General features: G+C 37.4%; 2 protein-coding genes and 1 pseudogene across 2 annotated transcripts; 1 reads left to right on the top strand and 2 right to left on the bottom strand.

Moving 5' to 3' along the window:
* Positions 1-1,147: 1,147 nt before the first annotated feature.
* Positions 1,148-5,590, top strand: LOC120194942 (annotated as a pseudogene).
* A 465-nt stretch (positions 5,591-6,055) lies between these two features.
* LOC120194907 (annexin D1-like) lies at positions 6,056-8,154 on the bottom strand. Its single transcript, XM_039197080.1, is given in 6 exon segments — positions 6,056-6,539; positions 6,678-6,890; positions 7,028-7,046; positions 7,048-7,244; positions 7,349-7,494; positions 8,002-8,154. Coding segments are annotated over 6 exon segments (948 nt in total). The 5' UTR covers positions 8,078-8,154; the 3' UTR covers positions 6,056-6,242.
* A 6,816-nt stretch (positions 8,155-14,970) lies between these two features.
* LOC120195058 (MDIS1-interacting receptor like kinase 2-like) lies at positions 14,971-17,089 on the bottom strand. Its single transcript, XM_039197184.1, has 4 exons — positions 16,652-17,089; positions 16,345-16,607; positions 15,791-16,207; positions 14,971-15,649 (listed from the first exon to the last, which is right to left on the bottom strand). Exons 1-4 carry the CDS (start codon positions 17,087-17,089, stop codon positions 14,971-14,973), a joined length of 1,797 nt encoding a protein of 598 aa, XP_039053115.1.
* Positions 17,090-18,253: the final 1,164 nt, after the last annotated feature.

Genomic DNA, 18,253 nt, shown 5'->3' with positions numbered 1-18,253 from the left:
TTCTAACCGTTGTATTTAGTAAATATTTTAGATATTTTATTATTCATTTTTTAGTAAATGTCACATAATCATCAAGTCACTTTGGTTGATTTGGAAATTGCTGGTGTTAAAAAATACAGAAGACTAATGGTTATATTAGTTAAAATGGACTTCGAAGGATTAGGATGAACATCATAGACAACCTCGAGGATTAAATTGATGTAAAAATTTATAGGGATGAAAATGATAAATTGACTTTACTACATGTAACCTTTTTGTCATGAAAAAGTATTATATTGTGTAGCATGTTTTTAACCATGTAATTTTTTTTTTAAGAAAATCAATAGAAATTGACTTTAATTACATATTTGAAGAACAAAAAAAAAGATGGAGTTAAAATAGTAAAACAATATAAAAAACTTGTATAAAAGATTTACCATTTAAAACCGAATTTCTTGGCCAACAAGAAACAGAAATTCTTCAGTGTTTTCTGTTGACAAAGCAACTTCACAGTTAAGATTATATCGGAGGAAAACGGACTCTGGTGCGGTTAGCTCTATCGTATATACCCAAAAGACCAAATCACACACTATATTTTAAACCTTTGAATTCGGAAACCTTAGAGAACTTTCCAAATTTCAACAGATCGAATGGCTTTAAATCTTTGTTTTCACTTACAGAAAACTAAAACTAATCGTATACCTAAGAAAATTAAGTCAATCATCAGAGAAAATCAAGCATTCTGTTTTGTGTTTCGAGATAGATGCCGATGACTATAACCAACAACGAAAATATTTTTTTTAAATCTCTTTATTTATGTGTATATATTTTCACACGTTGAGCCTGCTCACCTACTGCAATTGAGTGAGCTTATACCATTACCAGTCCGTACACCATCATCCCTTTTGTAACTGTCGATATACCCATTATTGTTTTCTTTCTCCTCTTTATTTCCCTGGAAGGGAAAAACCCAAATCAGCCAAAGAGACTGAAAAGGAAACGTTTTATTTTTATTTTTTCGATGTGAACCTTTGGTATTCTTTTTGCTTCATCAACTTTGTTAAGAACAAATTAAAATTTATATTTGGGTTTTTTTAAACTTTGATTCTCTGTTTTCGTGTAAACGTATGCTCTTTGCATATATTTAGTTTGTTTGTTGTTTTTCTTTTTTGTTTTTGGGTTTCCGGGAAGATGTTTAAAGTGGGTGAGAAGGAGAAGATGATGTTGATAAGGGACATGAAGAGAAATAGTGAGCTTGAAACTTTATCGAGAGAGAACCCTCAAACTCCTCCATTTCTCAGTCGTCAACACCGTTCACCAATAACTCGACTTTCCCTTCTCCCTCAAGTTCCTTCTCTAACGAGTTTCCTTCACCTGAGAAGAGTTCACCATTTGAAGACCGACAACAACAACGACAACCCGATATTCATCATCATGGACTCTGGTTGGATCCTACGTCATTGCCTGTTCTTCATTTCAGAAATAAGAACGCAAATGAAAAAATTGGGTCGATGATGGTTTTGATTTGTGTGAGAATCTATGCCAAATGCATATTGGAGATGAAGAATCGACGGGGATGATTCTGCTGAAAGGAGGAGATCCGAGTGCGATCCAGATGGTTTGGGCCTTAGTTTTTGGTGATGTATCTTCTTATAACGCTGGAAAATATAGTTCATATGAAGGGTTTAACGAAGGGTTTCAATCTTCGCCACAGCAAATTTCTGTGTGTTTTGATGGTAATGATGTCATGAGGTCCACATTCCCTGGTTTGCATGGTGGAAAATATTTCATATGAAGGGTTTAATGAAGGGTTTCAATCTTTGCCACAGCAAGTTTCTGTGTTTTGATGGTAATGATGCCATGAGGTCCACATTCCCTGGTTTCCATGGTGGAAACGAAAAGGGTGATTCATTGTGGTCTTATGGTATTGGTTACAATCAGTCTAATGATTTGGTCTCGAAATCGAGTTGGCACAATAACCAGAGAATGGAACAGGGCAGGAGTTTCGACAATGGGGAATCCTATTACAGAATGCCTTTTGCTAAGCCCTACCTTGATAGTCCTTTTGTCCGCTCACAGCATTGTGGACGGATGGTAATGGAGGTAGAGGTGTCATTAATTCTTTGAGCTCTCCTAGATTCTTGCACAGTAAGGTTCCTCTTCTGGAGAATCATAGTGTCATCATTCAAGGAAGAGATTTGAAGCATGGTGTTGACAACTCGGGCCATGATTCATTCAAGTGTTTTGATGGTAATGATGTGATGAGGTCCACATTGCTTGGTTTGCATGGTGAAACGAAAAGGGTGATTCATTGGGGTCTTATGATTTGGTTACAATCAGTCAAATGATTTGGTTTCGAAATCGAGTTGGTACAATACTCATAGACACTATATTTGGACCAGGGAATGGAACAGTGCAGGAGTTTTGACAATGGGGGAATTCTATTACAGAATGCCTTTAGTGCTAGGCCCTACCTCGAAAATCCTTTTGAGCTCTGCTCGCAGCAGTGTGGAATGGATGGTAATGGAGGTAGAGGAGTCATTAATTCTTTGAGCTCTCCTAGGTCCTTGCACAGCAAGGTTCCTCTTGTGGAGGATCATAGTGTCATCATTCAAGAAAGAGATTTGAAATATGGTTTTGACAACTTGGGCCATGATACATTGAAGTGTCATAAGAAAAACCTCCCAAAGGGATTGCAATGCAAAACCTTAGAGAGAAAAACTCTAGATTTGACAGAAATCATGGAGAAAAGGTCAGACTAACGCCAAGTCCTTATTCCTTAGTTGAGTTTCGAGGATGTATTAATTATATGGCTAAGGACCAGAATGATAGTCGCTTCTTACAAAGGATTTTTGATGAAGGAAGCTATTTAGATGTTCAGATAATATTCAATGAAATTATTGATAATATTGTTGAGCTTATGATGGATCCCTTTGGCAATTACCTTGTGCAAAAGTTGCTGGATGTGTACTGAAGAACAAAGACTGCAGATTGTTCTCATGGTGACAAAAGAAGCAGGGCAGCTTGTGAGGATTTCCTTGAACACATATGGGTAACTGCTTCATTATCATTAATTCTTCATTCTCTACACATACAGTTGTTGCTAATCTAATATACTTCTATATTTCAGTACTCGTGTAGTACAGAAGTTGATTGAGACTCTCAAATACAGACAACAGATTTCTCGAATTATATCTGCTCTTAAACCTGGAATTCTTGACCTTATCAAGGATCTCAATGGAAATCATGTTTTGCAGCGCTGCTTGCAATGCCTTGACAACGAAGATAATAAGGTAAAATAATGAGGGTGAATTAACTTCTGAGGTTCAGTACTTGTGCTCACAAATGATCCTAACCAATGCCATTCTTCTATTTTTACATATAAGGTTACATTGACCATTAGCTTTTGTTATCAACAACAGTCTCATTTCATTGTGTCGATCCACTAAATGGTTCATCTCTGGTTAATTATTTGGACTAATATACCTTGTTTTCATTGCATCTTGACATGGGTGCTCAAGTTTTATAAATAAAGTCTCGGTGCTTTTTATCCTATGGCCTATTATTACCTATGCTTGGTTGCATGATCTGGTTTGAGGCAATGCCATATTTGTGTGTATGTGTTTCTCCTCTTGGTCAGTGCAGGGTACCTTTTGTGTGTATGTTATGAGACACCTTTATATAGTTTGACTCATGTTTGGTAAGTGTGCCTCGTAAACAGGCAGACACATCTCTTCCTGGTACTGGCTTAATTACAGGTATTGCATATTATACCACTGCTTGAGAACCAACTGACGCAAATGCAAGGATCCAGTTTGAAGGAATCTTTTCTTTCTGAACATTTATTAGTATGAACATTCTTTCCATGGGAGGAACTAACCTATAACAAGCTATTACTGGTGTGAGGTAGATAATAACTAAACCAACACAATTCTTGAGGAGTTTTTTGTCCATTGGAGAATCCTTTTTGGCTTGAAATTTTTCATGATAGGCATGGTAATGAACTACAGACTAGAATTCTGTCCAGTCATGATTGTCACATTCTGTGTCTTCTTATAAACTACCTGTACTTCTTCCAGAAGTATGCTTATTGTTTAAACTGTATTTGGTAGGCATTTTCATATGAATGTATTTTTTTGTCAAGTTTGATTCTGAAACTTTTTTGGTCCTTGTTTCTGGTAATTACCATGCAGGTTATTTTTGATGCTGCTGCGCACTTTTGCGTAGATATTGCTACACATCGTCATGGATGCTGTGTGTTGCAACGCTGCATTTCTCATTCTAATGGGCAACATCGAGAAAACCTAATTACTCAAATTTCCCGAAATGGACTTCTTCTTGCTCAAGATCCTTTTGGGTAATAAGCTAAGTATTTCTTGTTTGTTTCTTTCATCTGAGTTTTCTGACAATTACAATTCTTATTCTGGTCTTGATCTTAGCTTATAAATTTGCTTCAGTAATGCTCAATGAGTAAACTTGGATCAAGCTTAAAGAAAGCAATCCATTCTATGTATTTATGTTTTTGATGCTAATGAAATATATGAATCACTAAAGTCAGTTGCTTTATGTAGTTAAACGATTTTTTTTCTTCATGTTTATGAGTTCATCAAAACTAGTATTTAAACCCTTATTTAATGTAAAAAATTCATGCATGTCGACACAATCCATTAGGATTTTATGACCTACTGATCAAGTATCTGAGACTGAGTCTCATAGATGTTTGTTCCTTTTAAGTCAAATGAGCATGGGTGTACTCACTTGGTATTAAGAATAAATATGACGAATTAAGCTCTGATATCTTGCAGATTTTGCATTATCAATAATTAGTTCTTCATGATTTTGTTTGTCTTATTTAATCTAAAGTGCATATGAGGTACCTAAAAGGGCAAAAAACCTTTCAACAAAGTTAGCTACATCAGAAATAGTTACTTCTTTTCTCAAGTAATTCCTTCCTCCCCCGAAAAGAACCAGCTTTTTTATCATGGATTTTTAATTCTTTTGTTCCTCTCAGATTCATATTATTCAATTGTTTATGAAACAGAAATTATGTTGTTCAGTACATTATAGAGCTAAAGGTCGCCCCTGCTGTTGCCAACCGCTTACTTTCTCAATTCAAAGGGCACTATGTTCACCTCTCAATGCAGAAATTTGCAGTCATGTGGTTGAAAAATGCCTCAAGCATTTTGCAGAAAGCCGGTCGCTAATCATCCGTGAGTTAATCTCTGATGTGCACTTTGAACAACTATTGCAAGACCCTTTTGCCAACTATGTCATTCAATCTGCTTTAGCTGTAACCAAGGTACAAGTACTTGAGTAGTTTCCATGCTTTATTTATTTGATAAAATTTCAATGAGATCTCTTGAGTGGCTCCTTTCATCTCTTGTATAAGTAGCTTTAGTCTGAGGATTCATGATTTTCATCACAAAACATTTTACCTTGAGCAGGGCCCTCTTCATGATTCTCTAGTTGGAGCTGTCCGACCTCACATAATCTTGCGAACCAGCCCATATTGCAAGAGAATATTCTCCCGTAACCTCCTGAAAAAGTGACGGAGTTACCTTGCCGATGGTGTTGTGCTTACGAAGTTGCTAGCTGTTCACTACAAGTAGTCATGTCCTTGGGTTTCTTGAAACATAGAATGTAGGTGAACTCTGGTGCCTGCTGGTTGTGGTGGAAGGCTTTACAGCTTCAGATCAGTGAAATTACCTTCAAGAATCCAAAGGACGCAGAGGAAAATCTTGCTTCTAGTTGTTCACTATGTAGTTTAAACTTGTATTATTCTGTTATCGTGTTGTCTTTTGTCGATCCGAACTTACGACTTCATGCTTATTGCAAATCTGATGTCTGAATGTCATTTTAGGTTTCACAGTTTCTTCATTTTGAATATGGAGATAAATTAGTTTCTTTATGGTTACAATATTGCTTAATGGTAAGTACTCCCGGAGGAAAAAAAATCAAATGACAATTTAGTACTCATCAAGAGTTAATTGGCAATCTCATGCATCTATAAATCACAAGATCCAGGAATTTTATTTTCTAAATACCAGCTTCTGCTTGATATTTGAAAGGATCAACAACCATGAAAGTGAATCTTTTATTAACTGCAAAACATACTCGAACATCATTTTTAGGTAGACTTAGAATCTCAAATAGCATAAAACTCACAGTAGCACAAAGAAAGATGAAATACAGCCACCACTAAACCACAAGAGTTTGATCATCACAACTCTTTTATTCAACAGAATTATATCCTGATATCAGATTCAAGCCTCATCATGTCCTGCAAGTACCAGAAGCATTTTTTCATAGTCTCCACGAGTGTCCTTGGTAATGGCACGAGTCAGCGGGACACTGTTCCTTCGCTGGTACTCATCTGCTATTATCTTTAAGTCGAACTCAGCCCTTGTGGAAACAACTCTTGTAAGAGCACCTTCATCTGTTCCTCGTTTGTTAATTGCTGAACGAAGAACCTCTTCAAAATACTTTTCTGGGTAGACAAGGCACTTCACTGTGGACCTTAGTAGTGCAAGGAAATCATCCTTAGGATCATCCTCCAAGTCCTGTAAATAGGTGAGTCAAAGACCAAGGAAAGCCTATCAGGGGGAATATAACATGTGCAAAAATATCTTGAAATACCATACGTACAAAAAGATGAGGGGCTCTGAAAGAACACCCACAAACAATCAAATTTGGTATACCTCAATTATATCTTTTCCGTGTGCATTTTTGTAGTAGTTCAAGGTTGCATTGATCTGGGCCTTGCTTCTCGTCCCCAAAACTCTGACGACATCGTCATCACTGTAAGCTTTCTCTGAAATTTTCTCATGGAGAAACTTGGCCTCAGTTTTTGCCAAACTCATGTTCACTTCATCCCCCTCATATCTGTATGCACTCACAAGAGGTACGAGAAGCTGAAAGGAGTAAAGACGCTTACATAAGCAGAGCCATTCACAACAAAGAACAAGCAATAAAAACTTCATTGATCCACTAACATAATAAACAAGGCTTCGTTATGTTTTGACAGAACTTAAGCGTCCATCTAATATACCTTACGGAAATCACCAGATGTGATGAGCAACATCCTCTTCAAGCGATTTCTTATATCGAGCATGATAAGCCTGCCTTGCGTGAAGGAGTTGGTTGGCAGACCTTGTGCAGGCTATTTCCATAAGGACCTGATTGCTGGAAGTCCACCTCTTGGTGGCTTCATTAGCCAAGTGTGCATCGCGTTCAGCGGGATCAAGAGTCCAAAGCGTAACCAGCCTCTGTTAGATAAGAACTCAGAAAGCCACCACTTCCGTTATATAAGATAAGCATGCGTAGAATATTGCCTACCACTGAAAAAAAGCAACTGCTTTTGCAGACTTACCTCAAAGTCACTTGTGAGTTCCTTGTCCAGTGATTTGAGGAGATCTTCTCCATAGGTTTCAGCATAAAATTTTCGGATCAAATTCCGTTGCTCGGCATTTCTGTGACCCAATATATCTATGATCAAGTCCTCGTTGGTTCCCCATCCTGCAATCAAACCATACATTGATGTCTAGAGAAACTACATGATGGACTGACACCTAAAAACTTAGAGATCAAACCTAGGTCAGTTCAAAGTCTTTTATTTTTTATTTTTATCTAAGCACCAGAACAAATTTATGGTCGGATGCATAGTTTAAAAGACGAAAAAATCATACCACCAGATCATCAAACTGATCAGAAACCCAAGAAAACATATAATCAGATCATCAAACAACTAAGCCAGTATCGGGCAGATCATAAATCAAGCAACTTGCTTAACCGAGATCGGGCCTCATCATTGGATGATCGCCATATTTATCAGTATTTCAACACAATCTACATAGATCTCGGCAGGTTAAAGCGAGATCACCCCCACCGAAACAGAATAAATTCAGAAAAGGGTCAATCATGATAGATCCTAGTATATATTGTATTGAGATGATCAGATCAAACATAGTAAGATTAAACATACGATAAAAAAGGGGAGATAGAATAAGCTAAAAGAGGAGAGACCTGAAAAGGCTTTTCTTAGTTGCTCACAGTCTTCAGACACTGAAGGAATAGCCGAGGGAACTGTAAGAGTCGCCATTGTTTGTTTTCTTCCTCTACTTGTTGAATCTGTTGAGAAACGAAAGCAAGAAGGTGATATCAATTTAAGGACAGCGTAGCGGGTTTTAAGGAAGATGTGTCTGTCGGCATATGCGGCGTCTCAAGTAAAATTCCACTTTTCCCACGTCGACGAAGCTTATCACGTTGCTACCCGTCACTGTCAGTGTAGGTCATCGGGGTCAAACCTGACCAATAATTTGGACCCACGTGAATCTCAATGACAATGCTTGTTGATATTTTTGGGGGTAAGATTAAGATGATGTGGCTGCTACTCACTCTGTTTCTTCAAAGGGAATGAATGATTACAATACTAATAATTCAGGCAGTAGTGTTATTAATCTTTTGGAAAGGCAGAGCCTTTTGGCTTCCCCTTTAATCACTATTGTTGTTTTAAGCATTGTTACTGCTTTATGGATTCACACTCAAATGCTTACATATATATAATGGGTTCAGGTCACAGTGCTTTACGTAATCCGATTAACATTCAATCTACTTGATTTACGCAATTAATTTTAGGAAATGATTTTTTTTGAATTCCAACCCTAACACCTAACAATATTTTCCTGATCTGTCTAGTGTACATTTTCATTAAAGATTAGTCGTAAAGTAGTGAATGGTCTCACCAATAGAAAGCTGTATAACAAATGCAAACATGTGTTACACTTGTCAGAAAGTGAAACCTAGAAACATGAGTACATGAAAACCTGGGCAAGTTATTCTTGCTAATCTACTTGTATATAAGGAATGACACAACATTAAAATATTCAGCTTAGAAACAGCGTATATGGTGGTCTGCAATTCAATCTAAGACCCTTGGGAGGAATTGCTTCTGTTGCGGAATACGACTATCCGATAGAGCAAAAATGCAACTGATAATTTAAGAAAATAAAAATAAAGATAAAGAAGATACAAAATTTACGTGAAAAACCCCTAAATAAAATAGGGTAAAAACCACGGGCAACGGTAGAAGAATTTCACTATAAGAAAATAGGAATTACAACCTCTCTCGATATACCAAAGAGAAAACAATGATAATTCTCTCTTGATAAAAAGGAGAAAACAACTCTCAAGAAACTCTCTAAATTCTCTCTAGTATTGGAAGAAAGCTAGAATGCTTTAGGATGATTTTGAAGCTAAATGAGCTCGAGTATTTATAGTTGAAACTTAAGGACTAATTTATAAATACCCTAATTTACAATGACTAAAGTTTGTAATTTTACCCTTTCATTTTTTCAACAAAAAACCTACCACTTTGACCATGTGCATTCGGTGGAATTATTTATTCCAAACTTTCGGTGCTTTGCTTCAATTTTCAACAATCTCCCACTTGAAGATTTGATTGGAACAATCATATCTTTACACTATTCTTTCTACCTTGTACCATCATGTTGCTTACGTTTCTAACATGCCACAGGAGGATCGACACCAAGTAAATTTATCGGTATTGATCGCCTTCGTCATGAAATCTGCTATGTTGCCTTTGGTATGGATTTTCTGCATATCTACCGTTCCTTCTTCCACCTTTTCACGAATGAAATGATATTGAACTCATATGTGCTTTGTTCTTGAATGAAATGTTGGATTCCTTGCTAGATGCAAGGCATTTTGACTGTCACAAAATAGAGAGACATACTCTTGATTGTGCCCAAGCTCCTCCAATAGCATCTTCAACCAAATTGCTTCTTTATTGGCTTGTGTAGCAGCTACATATTCTGCTTTTGTTGTGGATGTAGCCACAACTGACTACAATTTTGAAACTCAGCTTACAGCTCCACCAGCAACTTTGAACACATATCCTGTAGTAGATTTGATTTTATCCAAATCCCCTGCATAGTCAGAATCTACATACCTATTGATTAATAAGTTTTATCCTCCGTAATATAATGCAATATTTGAGGTCCCTTTGATATATCTCAGGATCCTCTTTATTGTATTCCAATGCTCTTTGCCTGGATTCGCCATATATCGACTAACCACTCCCACTGCTTGTGCGATGCATACGACACTCGAGACATCTCCATCCTCTCTTCTTCACTGTTAGGACTCATACTGGAGGATAATTTGAAGCTAATAGGAAGAGGGGTAGAAATTGGCTTACAATCTTGCATGCTGAATCGTGACAAGATCTTCTTCAAATAATTCTTTTGTGAAAGCCAAATCTTCCTATTACTTCTGTCTCGGTGAATTTGCATCCCTAGAATCTTGTTTGCCGATCCCAAGTCCTTCATTTCAAATTCCCTAGCCAGTTGTGCCTTCAATTCTTCAATATGATCTTTGTTGGGTCCTGCAACCAACATGTCATCCACATACAACAACAATATAACAAAATCGTTATCACCCGACCTCTTGAAATAAGCACAAGGGTCAGCACTAAGTTTGTTGTATCCAATGCACATAATGAAGGAATCAAATCTCTTATACCAACACCTCGGTGCCTGCTTTAGACCGTACAGAGATTTGTTCAACCTGCAAACCAAGTTCTTCTTTTCTTTTTCTTCAAAACCTTCAGGCTGGAGCATATAAATTTCTTCTTCAAGATTTCCATGAAGAAAAGCTGTTTTAACATCTAGCTGCTCTAAATGTAAGTCTAATGTAACACATATTGCCAAAAATACTCGAACTGTTGTTAGTCGAACCACAGGAGAAAATATTTCATTGAAATCAATACCTTCTTTTTGAGCATATCCTTTGACCACCAGTCTTGCACGATACCTCTCAACTTGATTGTCACCATTTCGCTTGATTTTGAAAACCCATTTGTTACCAATTGACTTCCTTCCTTGTGGTAGTGGCACAAGGTCCCATGTATTATTTTTATGAAGGGCTTCGATTTCTTCTTGCATTGCCATCATCCACAGTGAAGCATCTGAGTTGTTTATTGCCTCCTGGTATGTTGATGGCTCACCGTCCTCTGTTAAAAGACAGTATGCAATATTACCTTATAACATAATATGAGTGCTAATTGGTACGTCTTCTCACACGATCTGATTGACGAGTTGTTGGAGCTTCAGAATTCTCTGGTTCTTGTTCATCTTGTGCTGGTTCTGCTTCAGAATAATCTCCTTGTTCAACCTCATTTTCCACATGTATCTGTGTAGTCTCTGACTTTTTAGCGCTATCATCATCTTCTTTTCTTTGTAGCTTATCTTCTACAAAGATAACATCCTTGCTGATGATCACTTTACGGGAAGTGGGATCCCACAAGCGATACCCCTTTACTCCATCAGCATACCCCAAGAATTTGCATTTCCTGGATTTTGGATCCAGCTTTGAAATTTCTTGGGAGTTGTACATCACGTACACTATACTTCCAAATACATGGAGGTTTGAATAATCAACTGGTTTTCCAGTCCACATCTCCATTGGTGTCTTCAGCTCTATTGCAGCAATTCACCAAATAACAGGCGGTATTGACTGCTTCTGCCCAGAATGATTTTCTAGGCCTGCATCCCTCAACATTGCTCTTGTTCTTTCTAACAAGGTTTTATTCATCCGCTCTGCCACTCCATTTTGTTGAGGAGTGTTCGCCACTGTTAACTGTCTTTTGATGCCTTTTTCCTGCAAAAGTCATCAAATTCTTCGTTGTGTATTCTCCTCTATTATCTGTTCTGAAACACTTGATCTTATTTCCAGAATCAAGTTCCACCCACGCTTTGAAGTTTTGAAAGTTGAAAACACATCTGACTTCTTCTTAATAAGGTACACCCAGCATCTCCTAGAGTAGTCATCAATAAATGAGACAAAGTATTTTGCTCCGCCAAGGGATGTAACCGGTGCGTGCCATACATCAGAGTGAACCAATTCTAGAACACTTTTTCCTCTAGAATTTGATGTGTTGAATTTCAACCGGTGCTGCTTACTTGTTATGCAATGCTCACACAAATGAAGTGATACCTTTGTTAAGCCTGGAAGTAGCTTTTGCTCCACAAGGACTTTCATTCCTTGTTCTGACATGTGTCCAAGTTTCTGATGCCATAGTATTGTATAATCTGAACTACATGAGGCAACAGAGGCTTCTGCTTCTAGCAAAGTTTCTCCCTTCAACATGTACAAGTTTGCTGTTATCTTTTCACCTTTCAACACCATAAGCGCTCCACGGAACACCTTCATGATTCCTTTCCGTATTTCAATCTTGCTTGTATTATTATCCAACAATCCGTAGGATAATAAATTTTTCTTCAGGCATTTCACGTGCCGTACATCTCGAACAACTTTAATTGTTCCATCATACATCTTCAATTTGATGGTTCCCACGCCAACGATCTCTAAGGCATGATCATTGCAACTATACACAGATCCTCCTAAGACAAGTTCATAATGATGAAATCATTCTCTTCTTGAGGTCATGTGATATGTTGCTCTCGAATCAATGAGCCATATATCTGCAAATCATTTTCTTCCTTCCACGGTGGTTGACGCTTCACAGCATAAAGCATCTCCATCATCTGAAGTGTTTGCGGTATTGGCTTGTGGATTGGAGTTTTTATTTAGACTCCAACAATCCTTCTTCAAGTGACCATTCTTTCCACAGTTGTAACACTTTAAATTCTTCTTGCTTCTCGACTTCGATCTACCATGTTTGTGACTGCTGCTTTGGCCACGTTCTGTTGATCTCCCTCTCATCGTTGTCAATGCTTCTGCTTGTTGCAGATTTACTTGTCTGTCTTCCTTGTTCTTGCACCGATTTTCTTCTTGTAGAATAGTAGCTGCAACGTCATCGAAGACTAGACTGGTGACATTACTGTTTGTCAAGTTGATGATGAGTTGATCATACGAATCCGGTAGACTTTGAAGTAGAAGTTCATCACGTTCTTGTTCTCCTATTTTACAGCTTAAGGATGTAAGCTGAGAAAATAAAGTGTTCAATGTATTTAAGTGCTCCGTCACTGAAGTAGATTCTGGCATACAGAGAGTGTACAATTTTCTCTTAAGGAAAATTTTATTGTGCAACGATGTGGCCTCGTACAGTTTGGTGAGATGATCACATATCTCCTTAGCTGTCTTCTTCTTCTCGATACTTGACAATACTTCATCTGCTAATGCTAGATGAAAGTTTGCCATAGCATTTCCGTCCATTTCGATCCATTTATTGTCGTCTGTGAAACCTACTGGCCTTTCGCTGATAGCTGCTAGACAACCGTCTTTCCTCATGATGACCTTCATCTTCAATTTCCACAATGAGAAATTTCTCCCATTGAACTTTTCAATATCAAATTTCGTTACCATTGCTTCGTTTACGGATAGCTCTCACTATTTCATTATCGTGAATAGTTCTCTGGAACCTTCAAAGAATGGGTAATAACTTCTTACTTTCTTATGTTGGAGGATCCACCTTTTTGGTGACAACCACAAAGACAATAAGCAGATATTACACACTCTAATCTGGCTCTGATACCAATTGTTACGGAAGACGGCTATCGGATAGAGCAAAAATGCAACTGATAATTTGAGAAAAAAAATGAAGATAAAGAAGACACAAAATTTACGTGGAAAACCCCTAAATAAAATAGGGTAAAAATCACGGGCAACGGTAGAAGAATTTCACTATAAGAAAATAGGAATTACAACCTCTCTCGATCTACCAAGGAGAAAACAATGATAATTCTCTCTTGATAAAAAGGAGAAAACAACTCTCAAGAAACTTTCTAAATTCTCTCTAGTATTGGAAGAAAGCTAGAATGCTTTGGGATGGTTTTGAAGCTAAATGAGCTCGGGTATTTATAGTTGAAACTTAAGGACTAATTTGTAAATAACCTAATTTACAATGACTAAAGTTTGTAATTTTACCCTTTCATTTTTTCAACAAAAAAACCTACCACTTTGACCATGTGCATTCGGTGGAATTATTTATTCCAAACTTTCGGTGCTTTGCTTCAATTTTCAACAGCTTCAATCGGCTAGCAGCTGAGAAACAGAGTACATTGTTGGTCTAAAATGTGGATTGTCTGCCAAGCACATAAAAGCTATCTTCATCACGGATATCAGTTGGTCCTGAACGTCTGGTGGTGGAGGTAAAGTCCTTCGATCCAAAACATCGTTCAACAGAAGCCATATTTCAAGAGATGAAGATGGTAGCGTGGATATCAAATCACCAGGATATGATCCCATGATAACTTTAATAATCAATAATCCGAAACTATAAACGTAACATTTTTCTGTAACCTTCATTGTGTAAGCAAGCTCTGCAAAAGGAAGAGAAAAAAAAAGATTATAATCAATTGTATAATGATGATCTACCTTTCATGCCACAAGATTTCTGTGAACTAAAAGACCTGGTGCGACATATCCGTACGTTCCAACAAGATCGGTCCAATTAGATGAGTCTGGATTGAGAAGTTTAGCTGTGCCAAAATCCGAAATGTGAGCATCGAATTCCAAGTTGAGCAAAATATTGTGGCTGGAAAGGTCCCGATGAACAATCGATGGTGAGCAATCATGGTGCAAGTAAGACAAGGCATGAGCAACCCCTTTTATTATATTCACCCTTTTATCTCAATCCAACTCTTTTGCTGCTTGTTCATTGCTTAGATTGACAGCCAAACTACCCTTTTCAAGGTATTTGTAAACCAAGAATGAGTGCCCATGAGACCAACAAAACCCGTAAAATTTCACTATATTTTGATTGATGCCGAATGTCAATGAGCGCCATTACTTCATTTTGGAATTCTTTTGCAGTTCTAACTTCATCAGAATGCAGTGCATGGGCTTTCTTCACAGCTACAATGTCACCTGATGACAGCTCTACTCGGTATACATTTTCGTATCCTCCCTGTCCGATGCAACACTGAGAACTAAAGTTTCTGGTTGCATCTTTTATCTCAGAATACAACATTTTTCCATCAAAGGATGATATTGCAAAGATATTTGCATTATTCATGCCGCTTTCCTTACTACTACCGCATCATTTCTCCGTCTTTTGAAGCCAAAAAACAAAGCCAGAAAGACAATTGAAAGGATAGCAGCTCCTAACAGCGGAACAATGATTGCGTAGAGTAACTTGCGGTGCCCTTTTCTGGAAAGATTGCAAGGTTTCAACGCACTAATATTGCCACACAAGCCCTCGTTTCCTTCTAATGCTTGTATTGAAGCATTTTGAAATGCGGGAACATCAGGAACTGGACCCTGCAATTTATTATGAGCTACGCCAGCATAGACCAAGCCTCGGAGCTCATAAAAAATAGTGATGCTACCAGAGAGGTTATTATAAGAGAGATTCAACCTTGACAAACTCTGCAAAGATTGGAATTGTGTTGGAATATCCACTGAAAGCCTGTTATGACTCAGATCTAAATCATTCAATTGAGTTAACTCGCCTAGTTGAGTTGGAATTCTCTGGCTGAAATTGTTACTACTCAAATTCAAGTAGTACAGTTTCAACATAACCCCTATTGTCTCAGGGATGGACTGACTCAATCTGTTTCCTGACAAATCGAGGTACTCGAGTTTGGAGAAAGATCCAACTTCCAGTGGTATACCACCAGAGAGTTGATTTCCAGACAAATAAGCCTTGACAAAGAAGTCAGTTTTGTCAGCTCCTTTGGAATCTCCCCAACTAAATGATTTGAAGAAAGATCTAGTGCTTGAAGCTGAACTAAGTCTCCAAGCTCAGGTGGTATTCTGCCAGTGATGTTGTTCCCAGCAATCAATAAGGCGCTTAAATTATTGCACAATGCCCACTTAGGTGAAATTTCACCATAAAAAGTGATTGTCACTAAGGCCTATGAAGTCCAAGTTACGATACACTCCAAAATCTTCTAATATATTTCCGGTCAGCCTGTTTCTTTCAAGGCGCAATCTTTTAAGGCTGCTGCAATTTTTCAAGTCTTTGGGTATTGGACCCCTGAAATGATTGTCATTGGCTGTGAAATTTTCCAGTGCTCCACCTCTGCAAACATTTTGTGGCAGCTCCCCGCTGAATCGGTTTGTATCGAGTTCCAACATCCACATATTCATGAAGTTCCCTATTTCTCGTGGTATGGGACCGGAAAGCCGGTTTTCTCGGAGGAACAAAGTTTGCAAGTTGCTCAAATTAGCAAGTGAAGATGGGACAGAACCATTGAGTTGGTTTGACTCAACTCTAGGAAAACCAATGACTGCAAGTTTCCTAACTCTTGAGGAATGTGGCCAAAAAGTTTACTTTCATAAAGTTGGAGAATGATCAGACTTGTTAAGTTCCCAAGTGAACCCGGGATGAAACCAGATAGATTGTTTCTATAAATTACTAAAATCAGTCATCGTTTCATATGCCCGGAGATAGAGTAGAGTAGAGCGACCGGAAGGGATGGGACCTGTGACTTGGTTGGTGTCAATATAAAGTTCCTGCAAGCTGCTAAGGTTTCCATTTCCGAAGGAATGTTACCAGTAAGGGAATTATTTGACATATACAAGTAGGACAGGTTGGTCAGATTGACCAAAGAAGAAGGGATGGGACCATTTAGATAATTATTTTGCAAGGCAAGCCCTTGGAGGGACTCTAGCTGACTTATTTCTTCAGGAATGGAGCCATTAAACTGGTTTTGAACAAGATGAAGAATCTTGAGATGAATGAGCTGACCAATTTGATGAGGGATTTCACCAGACAGATCATTGTATGACAAATCAAGGTAGGTGAGTTTAGAGAGTTGATTGATTTGAGGCGGATTGCGCGGAAAAATCCATTGATGCTAAGGTCTAACTCTTCAAGATTAGGCAATGACGAGAAGGGAAATGCACGGAAGTCGCCTACTACACCATAGCTCGTAAGATTGATTCTGAAAACGCTGTGGCCCTTGCAATGGATTCCAAACCAACGGCATGGATTTGCTAATTCACTTCCGGAAGAGACCGTCCATGAAGGCAAAACAGAAGGGTTTGTGAGGGAATGAAGGCTGGCTTTCCAGTTGAGGAGCGCCAGTGCTTCTGCAGTAGAATTAGACTGAACATCGGAGAAACAAGCATGCAACGTAAGAAACAGGAGCAAGGAAGCAAACAAGGCAACTCTCTTCTTCTTCATCGAAATAGTATTAAGTATTGATGACTGTAATTGAGTATGTTCATCTGCAACTTGGATATATCTCGTGATTTATAGTCTTCAAACTCAGCATGCAGTCAAAGTTTCCATTATTGGTGTTTGTTTTTTTTAATCATATACCACAATTGAATCTTAATACCCATGCTTTAAAAATAAAACGATAAAAGGGTATAACTTAGAAAAGTATCCTCCTTTCGGATCTTCCATTCCATCGTCGGCTACTCGACTTGGAAAAGACATTAGCAAGCATTTCTTCAAAATTCTAGAGTTATAAAATAATCCACCCCCAATATTCCTAAAGTCAAAATTTTCATTTTAGCCACCAAAAAAACCCTAAACTTAGATTATATTACTCGAAGTTCGTATTAGAGGACCTAAGATTCAAACCCATGTCACAAAACTTCACCAAACTACTACACCACTACTCTCAACTCCTATGTATGCTTTTTTAGCATTCTTTTCTGATCTATCATGTTTATTTTATTTTAATAACCAAAAGAAAAAGAAATTATAATTGAATGACCAACTATATAATTTATCCTCACCATTCATTCTTGTGAGAATAAAAGAATATTACACCACGTGCGGGTGATAGAGAGAAATTTAATTCTACAAAAAAGATTAAAAATTTATGTATTATTAATTTAATTTTTATTCTATTAATAATGATAATTACTACTATACTTGATAATTTCTCAATCCATTTATAAAAATAAAAAAGAATGATTCTCTAGCGTGTGTTTCATATAATTTATGAAAATAAGTTGGGCTTTTGCCCCCTGGTTTCTTTGACAGGCCTTATTTAAAAGGCCATTGTTAGCAAAGAAAATACTAATATGCTTATTTAAGGGCAGGGTTTCCAGGCTTCTAAAAACTTCAATAAAGATTTCACGGATTCAGAAAATTAGTTTAATAAATTAAATAATTATAGGTAATAAAATAAATTATATATATATATATATATATATGATTTTTGAATATTTATTGGTTAAAAAAATTGAAAAGATAATGTCATCAGATTGACTTATAATTTGGAAGAGCAAAACAACTGGAGGAGGTATTTGTGTTGCCCAAATGAAGGAGAGATTTGAATATCAATACATTAGTAGTTTTATGCACCATAAATATTTTCAATAAAACTTCAAA

This window comes from Hibiscus syriacus, unplaced genomic scaffold (genome assembly GCF_006381635.1).
Source record: "Hibiscus syriacus cultivar Baekdansim isolate YM2019G1 unplaced genomic scaffold, ASM638163v2 tig00117005_pilon, whole genome shotgun sequence".
Lineage (NCBI taxonomy): Eukaryota > Viridiplantae > Streptophyta > Magnoliopsida > Malvales > Malvaceae > Hibiscus > Hibiscus syriacus.
The sequence above is the reverse complement of the archived record's forward strand: the minus strand, read 5'-3'. Positions and strand labels throughout refer to the sequence as shown.

Excerpts from the sequence above, each read along its gene's own strand:
- LOC120195058 (XM_039197184.1), bottom strand. The coding sequence starts at position 17,089 with ATGAAGAAGAAGAGAGTTGCCTTGTTTGCTTCCTTGCTCCTGTTTCTT. Across the intron at positions 16,608-16,651 it reads TGAAATCCCTCATCAAATTG|TTTAATGGCTCCATTCCTGA; the intron begins GTCAGCTCATTC and ends GTTCAAAACCAG. Across the intron at positions 16,208-16,344 it reads CTACTCTACTCTATCTCCGG|AGTTAGGAAACTTGCAGTCA; the intron begins GCATATGAAACG and ends ACATTCCTCAAG.